This window comes from Echeneis naucrates, chromosome 11, assembly GCF_900963305.1.
Source record: "Echeneis naucrates chromosome 11, fEcheNa1.1, whole genome shotgun sequence".
Classification (NCBI taxonomy): Eukaryota; Metazoa; Chordata; class Actinopteri; order Carangiformes; family Echeneidae; genus Echeneis; species Echeneis naucrates.
In genome coordinates, this window is record NC_042521.1 from 11,806,799 (window position 1) to 11,821,607 (window position 14,809).

The 14,809-nt window shown below is 41.1% G+C and overlaps 1 protein-coding gene across 1 annotated transcript; it reads left to right on the plus strand.

Moving 5' to 3' along the window:
* The first annotated feature begins 315 nt into the window (after positions 1-315).
* On the plus strand, positions 316-11,163 carry satb1a (SATB homeobox 1a). Its single transcript, XM_029514841.1, has 11 exons — positions 316-385; positions 752-981; positions 1,263-1,439; positions 1,532-1,658; positions 2,854-2,977; positions 4,152-4,263; positions 4,674-5,209; positions 6,350-6,547; positions 7,115-7,270; positions 9,245-9,448; positions 10,288-11,163. The coding sequence occupies exons 2-11, from the start codon at positions 765-767 to the stop codon at positions 11,161-11,163; spliced, it is 2,727 nt and encodes a 908-aa protein (XP_029370701.1). The 5' UTR covers positions 316-385; positions 752-764.
* The last annotated feature ends 3,646 nt before the right edge of the window (positions 11,164-14,809 follow it).

Consider the following 14,809-nt stretch of genomic DNA (forward strand, 5'->3'; position numbering starts at 1 on the left):
GAGAGAAGCGGGGGTTTTGAGCCTTACCCGGGGATGAATAGAAGCGGAGGATAATGTGTGAATCCAGCCGCCGTGCACAGGACCGGACTGTTGTTGTATGATGGCAGGTCGGAGATGCTCGCTGTGTCGGCTGAAACAGGTTGGTTTCGCCTCGATCAAACTTCAGCAGCATCGGACGTGGGACCATTAGCGCGCATTGAGGTGCTGAAGATGAACTGAATCACTGTCACTTGCAGCGGCGCGCCTGGAGATGACAGCAGGTTTATTATGAACAACTGCGCTGTAGCTTTCCCCGGACTTTCACTGGATTTAGAGGGTTATTCTAATCGCCGCATCTGTGTGAAGGTCACCCCCTAATACTGATCCGGATATCCTTCAGATCCTGGTGTGTGTGTTTGTGCAGCTACGTGCGTGTCAAAATAATTTTCTTGTTCGACCCATGAATCACTGACACTGGTCTTTTTAACACTCTTGACACTTACCAGGTGTGCATATGTCTTGGTCTGCTTTGTTTGCTATTATTCCGTTTCTGCCTGAAGATTATGGGCATAAGTAACCTATTCTGTCCAGATGTAAACATTCTGCATCATTGCCAAAGTTGTTTGAAATATGTGTAATACTGCCTAATATTTACCAAGATAAAAAATAAATAAGCTGATCACCAGTAACCAACTGCCTTCCACCATACAGATAATAGCTTTGATTTTTTCTTATTGATTTATTTATTTTTCTGACTTTATCTCTTTAATAGTGTGAGACCACAGATGGATGCCCTGTGTAATGGAGCCATGAAACCCGAGGGCTGTGATCTGATTGTTGTACCCAGGCCCCCTCCTGCCAAGCTGGCTCGACTGGAACAAAATGGACCAGGACCCTCGGCCCAGGACAGAAGCAGACAGGGGAGTCCTGTGGCCAAAACCCCCTGCCTGGCCCAGAAGCCCCCTGCAGTGAGGCCACAGGGCAAAAACTGGCACAGTAAAGGTGCATGGGCTTATGTGGACATGGGGCCTGAAATTTTTTTTTTGGTTACACTTATAGATTGCATCTTTAATACCAAGATTAGGATGCCTATGTGTCATTTAATGCTATTGTTTTGGGTTTGTTTGCCATTACCGCAGTTGACTTGTTCAGAAATTCAGAATGATCTGATTCAATAATGAAAATGAAGAGTGATTCAGAAATGAAAAGTATGTAATTTTTCAAGGTCCTGTTGACCATATTCTAAGATGTCATGCTTCATCATTGTGTAAATCATACTTCAGGGAGCCTACTGCCAGTGTTCTGCGTGGTGGAGCACAAGGAAAACCCCCTGGAGGGAGAAAGGAGAGAAGAACATGCAGAGTTTGTGTTGGTCAAGAGAGATCTACTGTTTAACCAGCTGATAGAAATGGCCCTGTTGACACTGGGCTACTCTCACAGCTCTGCTGCACAGGCTAAAGGTACACAGCGCTTACATTCACACACTGAGAGTCGGGGATACATGTAAATCCATCTGTCTGTACTTTTACAATTTTCACTTGTGTGCATTTAGGCTTGATTCAGGTGGGCAGGTGGAACCCGGTACCACTGTCCTGTGTAACAGATGCTCCTGACGCCACAGTGGCTGATATGCTGCAGGATGTTCACCATGTAATCACCCTTAAAATACAGCTGCACAGGTAAAGATCACATATCGATTATATCTATACAGTGACATTCAAGCTCTATCCTGTCTATGTGCAGTCTAATCCATTTGTAGGTATGAATGTGACTCAAGTCTTGTTTAGAATTTCCCAGTATCTCTCCTAAAGCTTCTGAAGGAGACTCCAGCCACCCACGATTCCTTATTTAAATAAAGAAAATAACACAGCTAAAGGGCATGGACCCATTAGACCCCTAAAAAATAATATTTCATGCAGAGAGTGATAAAATTCTTCATCATCTTCATCATTTTTTCACTTCATTTAATTAAATTTAATAAGTACCTTCTTTTTTTGCTTGTTGGAATGAATATTGATGAGCATTTTAATAGTGGAAGACATAAAAAATATGTTGTACTTGTTCCATTTTTAAATGTTCAGCATCTACTCTGTTGTTTGTTTTTTTTTTTCAGTGGCCCCATAACTATGTTTGACCATAGGCACAGCCCCCATGGTGGTTGAGGCAGTAAAGGATACTGTTACACCTTTTTCTCAGAGGACATTTAAACTTACAGCAGGAAAAGTAGTGATAGTGTGACTACGAGCAATCATGTGCAACAGAAACTGAAGCAGCTAAGTGAAAACCAGACATCATTCATTTTCATATCTACAAATGTGCTCTATCACAGTTTAAAAGTCCTGTTTCTGTAAAAAACAGAACACAGGGCATGTATGTATGTATGGACACCTTTTTCAATTATTCCTCCCTTGGTGTGGGTGTTTCTTTAATGCAAGAGGTATTGTAATGTGTGATTTTATATTTATAACGAGGAGTTCACACTGTAGGTGTAGGTGTGTAGGTGTAGGTGTGAGTTTAAGTTTATTGGGCTTGGGGTTTCCTACCCATCTCCCTGTGTAATCTGTGTACAGAATTAGGGTTAGGGTTAAGAGTTTTTAGTCATCCTCTTTTGAAATGGGTGTTCCTCCTTGTTTTATAATTATCTGCCTTACATCACTCAGAAGAGAGATTTCATGAAATGCCTATATTATGGAGCTTGTAGGAGCCACCAATTTGGAATTTGAACGACAATGTATACTAAAAGTTAGGTTGTGGATTGTGAGTTTCCAAATTTGTGAAAGTGGATGGGCGTACAGTACTAAATTGGTGGACTACCACCTTAAAATAATGGACTAAAATGCTATAATTTATATCTTTTTCACTTTGCTCTGTTAGCTGCCCCAAATTGGAAGACCTACCAGCGGAGCAGTGGAGTCACTCCACAGTGAGAAATGCTCTCAAGGAACTTCTCAAGGATATGAACCAGAGCTCCCTGGCCAAGGAGTGCCCTCTGTCCCAGGTATAAAACACATTAATATGTACATGCATACAAGACGAAGGAGGATGAGAAGTAGGGCTGAAATTCAAAGGGCACGTGTAATGTCTTTGCCCTTCCATGTTCTGCACGAGTGTGTGTGTATTTGTGCCTACTTTGATGCATGACACAGAGTAAGCGCTTGGTCCAATCGTTAGACAGGAAGTCCAGATGCCGAGATAGATAAGGTCTGGGGGCAGAGCGCAGGAGAGAGAAACAGATAACGATAGATGGCTATCTTTTAAAAAGCTGGCTGCTGCCTATCTTCATTTTACCGACTGCCAACCTGTCTGCCTGTCACCCTATCTGTCCGTCAGCCTCACCCACTGTCTGACTCTCATTTTTTATATCTGTCCATCACCCTCAGTCTTTGGTATTTAGTTTTTTGTGCACCCTTTACTGATTCTGCAGCAACATTCAAATCTGGCTGCTAGATCTCCTTCAATTCTTGTGTGATTAATTTAAGAAAATACGGGATCAACTGCAGAAATAATTCATTTTTCATTAATCTTGAAGTATTTTGGAAAGGGCCCCTTTATGAATATTCATAACTATCAACTTAGTCTATCTGTTATTTTGCCTGAGGGTGCAGAGGACATCTACAATTTGATATAGAGAAATTGCTCACTATCTTTCTCTTCTCCAGATTCTTTCCTTCTTTCCAATGTTAAGATCTGATATCAGCCAATCCGCCCTCCCCCACCTCTTTCTCCCTTTTTCCTATCACTCCCTTTACCCCCTCTGTTGTTTGTGAGAAGCAGATTAAAATAAATATGAGAGGATGAAAGGTGTAATCAGATGTAAAGATTGCACAGGATGGTCTTTGGGGAAAAACTGTGTCTGTGTATGTGAGTGAGTAAGAGACAGAGAGGCACAGTCTCTGATGACCTCACACACACACACACACACACACACACACATGCATGCATACAAACATACACATGCTGTATACATTTACACACGTCCTCACACACATAAACAGCTCACACACTGACACACTCATCTGTCTTTATTATCCTATTTACCTGGGGGTCTTTTTAATAACACAGATCTGAGTTCATTAATATCAGATGTGTGAACAGCTGAGACACCCAGGCCGCCCATAGCAGAAGCTTGGAAAATGTAATGAATTTCTATTGTCTATTCCCCTCTGTTTCAGAGTATGATATCATCTATTGTAAATAGCACTTACTATGCAAATGTCTCAGCTGCCAAGTGTCACGAGTTTGGTCGATGGTACAAGCACTTCAAGAAGACGAAGTGCTTCAAGGGTGAGGGATTTCAATCAAGCCTGCAAACACTGCATGACAAGTCGCATAGCATGTCCCAAGTTCACACTCCATATTAATTCTACACAGCTTCTACTACAAAGTAATAGTAATTTAATTTCAGTTGGCTACACAATCAACACTTTTCTTTCCTATTTTGACAAGAATTAATACAAAAGTGTGATGTTGATGAAATTGCAGTTTAAAATTGAAATGAGAAGTTTCACTACTTTTTAATTTACAGGAAACTCAAAAATCAACTGTATTTTTTGTTGTTTAGATATATCCCACTTTTACGGTGTCAACACATGGCTCACTGTGGTTAAAAGTAGTTAGGACTTTCAGTGAACGCTGTTGGTAACTTATGTGTAAATATCTCCACATCTATCTTTGCTTTCCTTTCCCTTCACCAGAGATTGACAGCTTTTCTGAGCAGTCAGCACATATTACCCTCACCCAGCAGCCAATCACAGGAAGTCCTGCTGAGCAGAGCTCCCCTCTTATTTTCCCTCATGGAGGAGTCTCCAACATATGTGGTCGCTCACCCCTTGGCCTGCACCCTGCTGGACTTGTAACTCAACCTCTCAGTTCCCAAATGGTTAACCAGCAGCTAGTCATGGCCCAGTTTCTGAACCAGCAGTATGCTGTTAGCCGCATGCTAGCTGGCCAAGGTCTCTCTCCAGCCCCACAGCAGTATCTCAATCACCCCCCTGTATCAAGGCCTCCTGCCAAGGTCTTCTCAAAAGCCTCAGATTCCCAAGCTCCGCAGCAGGCACCGTGTGGCCCAGGAGGAGGTCCCGCAGCAGCGCTGCAAACCCAGACATCAGCTGGGTCGTCTGTAGGGCTCTGTGAGGTACCAAGTGACATCTATCAGTGTGTGCGGGAGGAACTGAAGAGAGCAGGCATCTCTCAAGCCATCTTTGCCCGGGTGGCCTTCAACAGGACCCAGGTATGGAAGCAAGGGGAGGTCAAAACATGCCATCACTGTTGTCTGGTGTTGCAGTGATCAGTAAGTGTTCTTTGAATATGTGTGTTTGGTGGCTGGAACATTGGCATGGCCTTTGCCGCAGTGCCCCCCACCTCCACCCTCCTGTGCATGTGTGTGTTTTTGTGTGTATGTGTTTATGCCAGCTCTCTGCAGCACAAAAGCTGGTGCCAGCAGTGAAGCAGCTGCTGGGCCAACTAATCACAACCCCTTGGAGAAATTTGGTCTCCCTCTCTACCTCTTTCTCTATCTCCCTGTTTCTCCATCTCTCCACCTTTCACTCTGGCAGTCTTTCCATTCATTTAAAATGTATCTTGTTGTACATCAATTTTTTAAATCTCTCCCTTGATCTGCTTATTTGCCATTTCATTTTTTATCCATATCTGCCTCCATCATCACCTTTAGCACCAAAATGCTATGTTATCTGTGTCCATCATTGTGCATTCACCACCACACCCACGGAAATGCAGCTCAAAGGACAGGCTAGATCCATTGTTATTATTATTATTATTACTGTCATTATCATTTTCATCACAATAAGCCAAGCTAGTTATTATCCACCCCCATGTTTCCCCCTTGCCAAATCCGAGGTGCACCGGTGCCAGCCGTACAAGTTGGGCATTATGCCAAGATGCCATCTAGAAGTGAGGGATGCATTTGTCACTTGGAGATGCATGTAAACTCTCCATCTAATTGCAAAGCGGACTTTTCTGGGTAGATTTAAAGATGATCCAGGCTTTGAATAAGAATGCTATTTCCTTGCATGCTATACAGTGCCAGCAAGAAATCAGATTTTATTTTTCATAGAGTTTCCTGCATAGACAGATACAAAATGAATATTGTCTACTCTACAGACAATGCATGTTTAGCATTCACTCGAAATCGGCTCAAAATCATCTGTAGGTTTGAAACACTTAAATGCAGGGGTTGTTTAAATTAGGTATAAGCTTTTGTATCATGCTTTCAGATGAAGATGAAACTTCATGTGTGATCATACATGTATAATAATAAATGTATGTATTATTATTTATCCTTACACAAGCTTGTGTTTGCTTGTGCTAATCGCCAAGTGTCAGTTTGTGCGTTTATGTACGTCTTTTTCAGGGACTGCTGTCAGAGATCCTGCGGAAGGAGGAGGACCCCAAACATGCCTCACAGTCTCTGCTGGTTAACCTACGGGCCATGTACAGCTTCCTGCAACTCCCCGAGGCAGAGAGGGAGCGCATCTACCAGGAAGAGAAAGAGAGAAGCTTGACTGGCTTCACACCCAGCTGCAGCAACACTCCGCCAAGATCCACACAGGTCAGCCAGAAGACAGGCCGGGAGACAAAGACATAAAACCCCAAATCAGTCACACACTGCTCTGAATGTGTTTGTGCTTGGGGGAGAGTAGTGACATAATGAAGTGAGGGTATTGTTGTTGATCTGAAGTTAGATTAAAAGGAGAATTTCAATTACTGCTGTAAGTCTTACAAAAAATTACATTTTCTGGAAGACAATGTTTTCACATATGTTGTATAACTGTTGTGAGAACACTGCAGGTGGTTCTGAAGTTTTGAAGTTCACTGATAATTGAGATACCTTGGGCCTTCCCGAATGGAATATGTTCTTTACCAAATACAAACAAAATTTACGGCAGTCCCATCAGCTGCAGCTGTACCTGATGTTGTATACTAATTTGTAAATGTAAACATGATTTGTCTTCACCCAAGGACATGATTTCTCCCTGGCTTCCCATTTATGAAAAATATAAAGCCAGAGCTCTGTTTCAGATTGATCTAATTTAAGGAATGCTACAAATGGTCATTACTCTGTGTTTATTGAACCTTGCACTTTAATCTCTTTGTCTTCCTGTCTGTCTCTTATAAGGCGAGACTATCCCCAGTCACAGCTGACAGAGGCTTGAGGACAGACAGTTGTGTTCTCAATGTCAGCTCCGCCATCTATGAGGAGATCCAGCACGAGATGAAGAGAGCCAAGGTGTCTCAGGCCTTGTTTGCAAAGGTTGCTGCCTCTAAGAGTCAGGTACTCACTTGCTTTCTGGTGTGAATCTGATGAAGATGTCCAATTCCTAACACATATATATTATACCTAATTGTTTCTATTGCTTGATTGCTTAAATTTAAGCATCCATGATGAATCTGTCTACTCAGTTAAGGCAGGGATGACTAGTGTGTGCGGAGGAAAGCCCAGATAATCAACCAGCAGCTGTACTCTGCAGAGGACTATCATCAGTGCATCAGACTGCTATTGTGTCCTAAATTATCGCTTTAATAGTCGCCATACACACATACACGCCACTTATTTGTGCACACAGACATACTGTACGAGTACACGCTATCACATAAATGCACACAGGCACACAAATGCACTAATGCACATACACACAAGCATGATTTGAGTGTTTATTATTCTCATTTTTATGGCGGCCCCATAAGCTTGTTATTGCCTTTTGTTTTGAGGATAATTTCCCTTCATGGAATGGGGGGATTTTAGCTGTCTCATTTTCTCTTCCTCTCGTGCCTGTCTCCAATTTTCATTTCTTGCTTCCTTTTTCTTTCTTTCTTTTTTCTTTTTTCTTCTTTTCTCTTTCTCTTTCCTTTTCTGTCTTTCTTTTTCATTCTTTCTTCTGCTTGCATGCCTGCCCATAACTTCCTTCTCTACCGATAAGTAAGATGTTTAGAGGTCATTCAGCGGTCATGCCAGTACACAAAGATGGTCCAAAACCTCTGAGGTTCTTTTTCTATCTGTTCATGGGCCTCCATTTTACCTTAGTTTCTCTATGCCCTCTTTACCTCTCTTTCTCTATGTCTCTGTCCCTCTCTGTGTATTACCCGGTTGTTTGGCAGACAGAACCATGCTGGATCTCTCTGTTCTATCTGCACTGTGCATCTGGATGGCATTGTGTGCTAGAGTTGGGTTACAGCCAGGTGTGTGTGCCTGTGAGTGTTAGTAGGCTTGTGTGAATCGACAGTATGTGTGCGTATCAGCCGGCTTGCACACATAATCATGCTCTAGTTCTTCTAGTTGAATGTGAAACTAGCTTGGCGTCATGCTCTTCAATCTGCCACTCGAAAGTTTCTTTTCTTGTATTGCAGAGGAAAAATTATACCTAATAAGGACATTTTCCCATGATATCCCAGCTGTGCCACTACAGCGTCTTTGACTATAGTAAACAAAAAAACAGACAAGGGATTTCACAATAGCATTCAGAATAAATGTGAAAAGTAAATTTGTGTTGTTTAGAGAACAAGAGAAAGCTGAAAACACTCCTCTGTTGAGATCTTTGTAATTATCATAATTTACATCTACCTCAATTATATTCTCATTACTCACACAATAAATTAGAGGGTGGATGTTTTCGGGTGACATGATTCAAATGCATCATATACATTTCTGGGATGTTGCCACGGCAATTTGGATGTTGCACCAGAAGTTCAGCCTACAGATGAGATCAGATTATTCTGAAAACATATTGTCCTTTTTGCCTGCTTATGAAATGTCACACAAACTTATAAATACCATTTATTGTGTGTGCCATTTGAAAGTATGCAGTACAGTGAGGTAGCTTCACTTAGCTTCATCACCAGTTTTGGAATCAAGTGGCTGATCAAAGTAGTGAACCACTGATATCTTATATAAGTTATATAGGATATTGTTGGTGTAGAAACACTTACTAATAACTGAATTAATGTACAGAATTACTGACTTGATGAGAGCTGTTTTTTATATTAGACAACTGAACAGCTTTGCTTTAACATTAAAGCTGATCACCAAATGAATCACAATTTTTTCCTTTGTTTTTCTTGCTCTAAAAGGTTGTCCAATCAGGTCACACTCGTGTGCAGCACAGTCATTAACTGGGTATCAGGATCTTTTTAAGGATTTCTTTGAAATCTAAATGGTTGCTGGCAAAAAGGCTTGACCTCTGGGCAAAGGAGAGAACATTGTCTCACAAAATTGATCAGCTTTCATGTGTGTGTTTGTTTCCTCTTATAGGGCTGGCTGTGTGAGCTGCTGCGCTGGAAGGAGGATCCCAGTCCAGAGAACCGAACCCTGTGGGAGAACTTGTGCATGATCCGCCGCTTCCTCAGTCTGTCCCAAACCGAACGAGATGCCATCTATGAACAGGAGAGCAACAACACAGTGGCTCAGCAGTACTGCACTGACAGGCTCACACTCCTCAGCAATGACAATACACTGGTGAGACGACAATACTCATGACTCACACACTTGTAACCTCCTGTAGAAGAAAATTTGAAATTATTTGTAGTAAGTGTAGTAAGTGTTTGTAGCAAATGCTACTAGATCAATAACTCCAGACTTCTAATCAGCATTTTTGTAGGGATGGTAACCTGACTTTATTTTTTATAAAGCACTTGAGCAGTGTGCAGTGGAAAAAACACAGTAATGGCTGACAAATGCCAGAGATCTCAAAAAAAAAAAAAGAAAAAAAAAAAGATAATTATCACATGAGGCAATGATCCATGAGGATGATTATTTATTTTTCTTCCACTTTCATAGATAGTGAATGGATTGATGGCTTGATTACAGAGCACATAGTTAACATATTAAAAATGGTTTTGTATCTGTATGTGAGTAATATAATAGAGCATTAACAACTGCGATGTGGCATGTACTGGTTCAGGCCAGATCTGTTCCGTGGACATGCAGGCTGGGTGTAGGCAGTTCAGCTCATATGCCGTTTGGTCTCGTTTTAAGGCACAGTTTCTAAATATGGACTGTGTGTGTTTCTCTGTGGACTTAGCACTTTGGTACTTTAACAGTATTAATATATAACCTAAAAAAAGACATTGAAATCACACTCTATACAATATGGAAGCTTTAAGCAAATGCTTACTAATAATACAATAATATAATAATAATAATAAAAGTACAATAATAATATATTTCTGTATAAACTAATGTCACTTGAAGCACAGTAATATCTGTCTTAAATCAATGTACTTAATTTGGGTCTAAAATCCACAAGACCAAGAATTTTATTTAGATCACTTTTTGTGTCTCATTCCTCTCATCAGTACCAACGCAACTCCCCTCTGCCACAGCAACACCATCTTCAACCGCACCAACCTTTGCATCCTGAGGCAGGACCTCACTTGTCTCCACGGCAACCATGTACCGCATCACCAGCAGAGTCCGAGGTTGGGGTCAACTTGGGGCACTTGAGAGTACGTTTGCAGAGCAAAGGCAGTAGCAATGGTGAGAGAGGGGACAGTAAGGACTGGGTTGAGGAGGGACAAGGAGAGAGGGACAGTGTGGGAGGGGACAGGGGCTGCCCTGTAAGGGTAAGGGATAAGAGTACAGAAAGCAAAGAGCAGACAAGGGATGGAAATGCATGCGAAGAAGGAATAAATGAGATTGGAGACAGCAAAGAGAGTAGAGTTAAGGAAGAGATGTCTGTGAAGTGGCCAAGTGTGGAGAATGAGAGCCAGGGTGGGGCTGGAATTTGTTCAGAGGCAGATAGTCATGAGATTGAAGGTGAAGATGAGGTGCAAGGTGAGGGGTTAAGATTACCCCATGAAGCCCTGGGAATCTTGCAGAGCTTCATCCAGGATGTAGGCCTGAACCCGGATGAGGAAGCAGTCCACACCCTGTCAGCCCAATTGGGCCTCCCTAAACATATCATCTGCAGCTTCTTCAGCAGCCAGGACCAAGGACAGAATCAAGAACTCCACCAATATCAAGACCAGCGCCCAAAACACAGCCTCTTACAGGCAGACATATCTGCAGTGGAACAGGAGGAGGAGAGTAATGGAAAGACTGAAACACAAGACAAGAAGGAGGAGACGCAAATGGGAAGAAAAGAAGCAAGAGAGGTCCTAGTTTTTAAAGAATCAGATGCTGGCACCCAAACAATGCCTCCTATGAAAGAAGAGCAGGAAAGTTACATCTAGTCCAAACACATACATTCTCCCCAGCGAGCCACGAAGGGGCTTACACCACCTTGTTGGTCCACTTGCAATTCTACCACTGCTACATAGTGTACAAGGACAGACTCTGTTTTTGTATTACATAGGCAGATTTATCTAATGTAATAAGGTGAGGAAAGGCTCAAAGTTGCATAATTGTATCTGTTTGTACCATGGCTTCCATTACCAGAGACCTACATGTAATGTAAGGATTCCTAATGCACTTGAGACAGAAAATAACTGTGACTATATGTACAGATCATGATAGTAAACAGGTTCTGTGTGTAGATACATATGTCTGGATTAATACAAACCAGTACAGTGAGCCTCAGATTACATATCCCTGTTTAAAAAAAATAAATATAGTTGGCTGACTGATGTACATTGAAATACAGTATGTTCATGCCAGAAATGCCTTGTAGAAAGTGGCACTGCCAGTTTGCTTTTGTATAATCAATATCTCCATTTTGTGTTTTGTTTGAGTGTTATTTTTCAATCAGAATTTGTCATTCGTTTACATGTTTTTTTCCACCCTGTTATTTCCTACATTTGTTCTTGTCTTTGTTTGTAATTCTCATTAAATATAAGGTTTCTGGTTTCTGTTTTAGATCAAATACTGTATTTACTAGGGGGAAAATCACATTTAATACAGGGCATCATGTGAAATTTTAATTCAGCACATAAATGAACATTACCAAACTGAAAAACATAATGACATCTAAAAAAAACCTTTCAATGTTGGTGCAAATTATTGTTCCTATTTCTTAAATTTATTCACAGGATCAGGTTTTGTTCATTCAAGATCAAATTTGCTTCATAGTCTCCATTCATAATTCCTATTGATGCATGAATTTGTTTATCTCTCAAAATATGTTACATTTACACATTTTGTGTTTTTTGTATTTTACATATTTAGGATCATGCAAAGCAAAGGAAGAGAGTACAAAGACAAAAGTAATTGTTTTCATTTGAATCGCACTGTGCTGCATTTGGATGCCCACAGATTGTGGACAAAAAAATTAAGACTGCACATAAAACATCTAAAGAAGATGCCAGCACTTTTATTTGCAAAAAAATATGACTTTTATCTCTGTCATAGTGATGTGTGTGCTACCCTAAACTGATCTTCCAGTGGAAAATACTTTTTTGCGAGATGAATCAAGGTTTATGTGTTTGGAGAGTAAACCTGAATATATAACTTTTACCTCATTTTAGTTTGGTTGTCATTTCACTGCGTGAGTCAATATTCAAATAGAAAGTTGGAACTTTTGTCAACTGTGCAAACTGTGACACATGACAGCTCTTACCAGGAAATTAAGGTTTAAAACCTTGTGATAGAATCTGTGAGAGCACACAGAGGCTGAAATAGCTGCAAGGGCATTGTGCTATTTCTGCTTTCAAACAGATAAAAAGATGGTTGTTTTCTTCCTGAATAACATAATACCAGCAGATCACATCTACTCTTTGAAAACATTTATGTGGGATGTATTAGCAATGTACAGAATTGGATTTGGGGACAGTATGTGGAATTTACCATGCTAGAGAAGGCAGAAAAATAAAAGAAGAGGAGAGCTAAGACTGCTATCTTAAGACAAGAAGAGGTCCGATGTCCACTGTCTGGATTAGTGTTATAGACTCAGTACTGGTGATTTCCTCTTATATGGCTGTGCCTATGTCTGTGAATTAGTGTCATTGTTTCCAAGCATCAGACAATATTCCTCTGTGCTCATCAGCTGGGCTCTCTGTACCAGTGGGTCTCTGCCTCTCTACAATCACATGCCCCTCAGTTCTGCCTCTGCGTTTTCCTCTCTTTTCTTTCTTCTTTTATTGTATATGTCTCAAAAGCTATTTCTATCTGAAATTCTGTCTCTCCCTGACTCTTTGCCCTGACTCTCCTCTGCACTTTTCACATTGCTGCTCACATACTCCACTCAGACAGTGCAACATTCAAGCCCCATTTGGTCAGAATAGCTTTATAGTGTAATTCAATAAAGCTATGCTCTTTTCTGGCATCTGTTTCCATGACGATACCTTAGTTAGGGCCAATGGAAGGACATGAATGTCTCATCATCAGTAATATTAGCTGTAATAATGATGATAATGGCGCTCTTGAAATGCCATGGCTGTGAAGATGGTGACAGTAATGGCAATGGTGATTATTATGACTGCTTTGTATTAACCCTCACCACCACAGTAACACAAATGCACAACACCACTAATGCACACATTGGGTTCATTAAAGCAATGTTGGCACCTGTATATATTTTCATGTGGACTCCTGCTTTTTCCCGTCAAGCCCATCATGCTGGCAGGGTTTAGTTTGTTTTTCTGTCTTTGTCTGTGGGAAGCACACTGTGCGGAAGGTGTTGGTTAAAAGCACTCCACAGAGAAACTTGACTTGTCTGACCTCAGAAATTGCTGCAATTAAGTCTCTATAAAACTGTCTTAATTAACCCTCGTGCTGAAGAGCTCCTTTAGTATTCTTGCTTATTCATGATGTGCTTTATTTCTCCTTGGTGGTGTGGTCTACCACAACCTTGTGCTCAAACAGTGCAGCAAGAGTCCTTTTTATTCCTCTTTTTCTTTTCTCTCTCCTCTGTTGGCAGCCAGGGAAGGAGGCTCTTTTGTCCATGGGTTGTCCATCAGTCTGATGGACATCTTGTGTAAATGTCTTCAAATTTTGCACAAACATTCATTTAGACTCAAGAAAAAACTGTTTTGATTTCATGTTCAAGGGGCAAAGGTCAAGGTCACCATGACCTTGCAAAACACATTTTTCTCCCTAACTTATGAACTTGCTAACTATGCACACAATCAATCATAAAATTGTAGTTGCATAAAATGATTAAGATGATATTTTACATCCAAATGGTCAAAGGTCAACATTTCTGGCTGTAATTCTGGCAGAGGAGATTGTGTCCATATTGTCTGCAGGCTGACAGGCATCCAACCTTCACAAGGTAAACCTGATTTATTCTTTTGTAACCTGACCATCTTTTGACATTTTTATGAAACTATGACATATTTTATGTCCTTCAAGATGTACAGCAGGGTTTCCTATTCTGAGTGGTGTTGGACTTCTGGACCTCACTGTAAGAAATCCATCAGACATAGATGCATTTGTGTGCTTTTTAATGTGTAAATAAATAAAATTTCCCATATGCAATGTTGGTGATGGTTGTTGGGTGCTGAAAACCGTAAGCAACAAAATAACACTTCCATCTTAAATTTAATAAGCCCTCTCTTTCTCTTTTTCTGAAAGGTTTCTGTTCAGGTGTTTCGTGGTTTCAGCCTCCTAAAAGGAGATTTTTCACCAGAACTGTAGCCAAGTGTTTCCTCTTGGTGGGAACTGTTGGCCCTCTGTTAGTGATTGATCTGCTCGATTTGGAAAGTGCATTGCAATAGCTTTTTTCGTGAACTGGCGTTGTATAAAAACAACGCCCGATGGAGTCCCATCGGGCCGTCGCAGACCTCTGCAGCATGTGTATAAAAACAACGCCAGTAACAAAGCTAAAGAGTAGAAATGCTTGCTGCGTGAAATTCAAATCAGTTCCCAAGACTCCGAGTTAGACACCTGCAGAGTTGCCCCGCCGACCTCAGCTCTGCGGTCACATGATCAGTCAGCTGGTCT

Excerpts from the sequence above, each read along its gene's own strand:
- satb1a (XM_029514841.1), top strand. The coding sequence starts at position 765 with ATGGATGCCCTGTGTAATGGAGCCATGAAACCCGAGGGCTGTGATCTG. Across the intron at positions 2,978-4,151 it reads AGGAGTGCCCTCTGTCCCAG|AGTATGATATCATCTATTGT; the intron begins GTATAAAACACA and ends CCTCTGTTTCAG. Across the intron at positions 5,210-6,349 it reads TGGCCTTCAACAGGACCCAG|GGACTGCTGTCAGAGATCCT; the intron begins GTATGGAAGCAA and ends CGTCTTTTTCAG.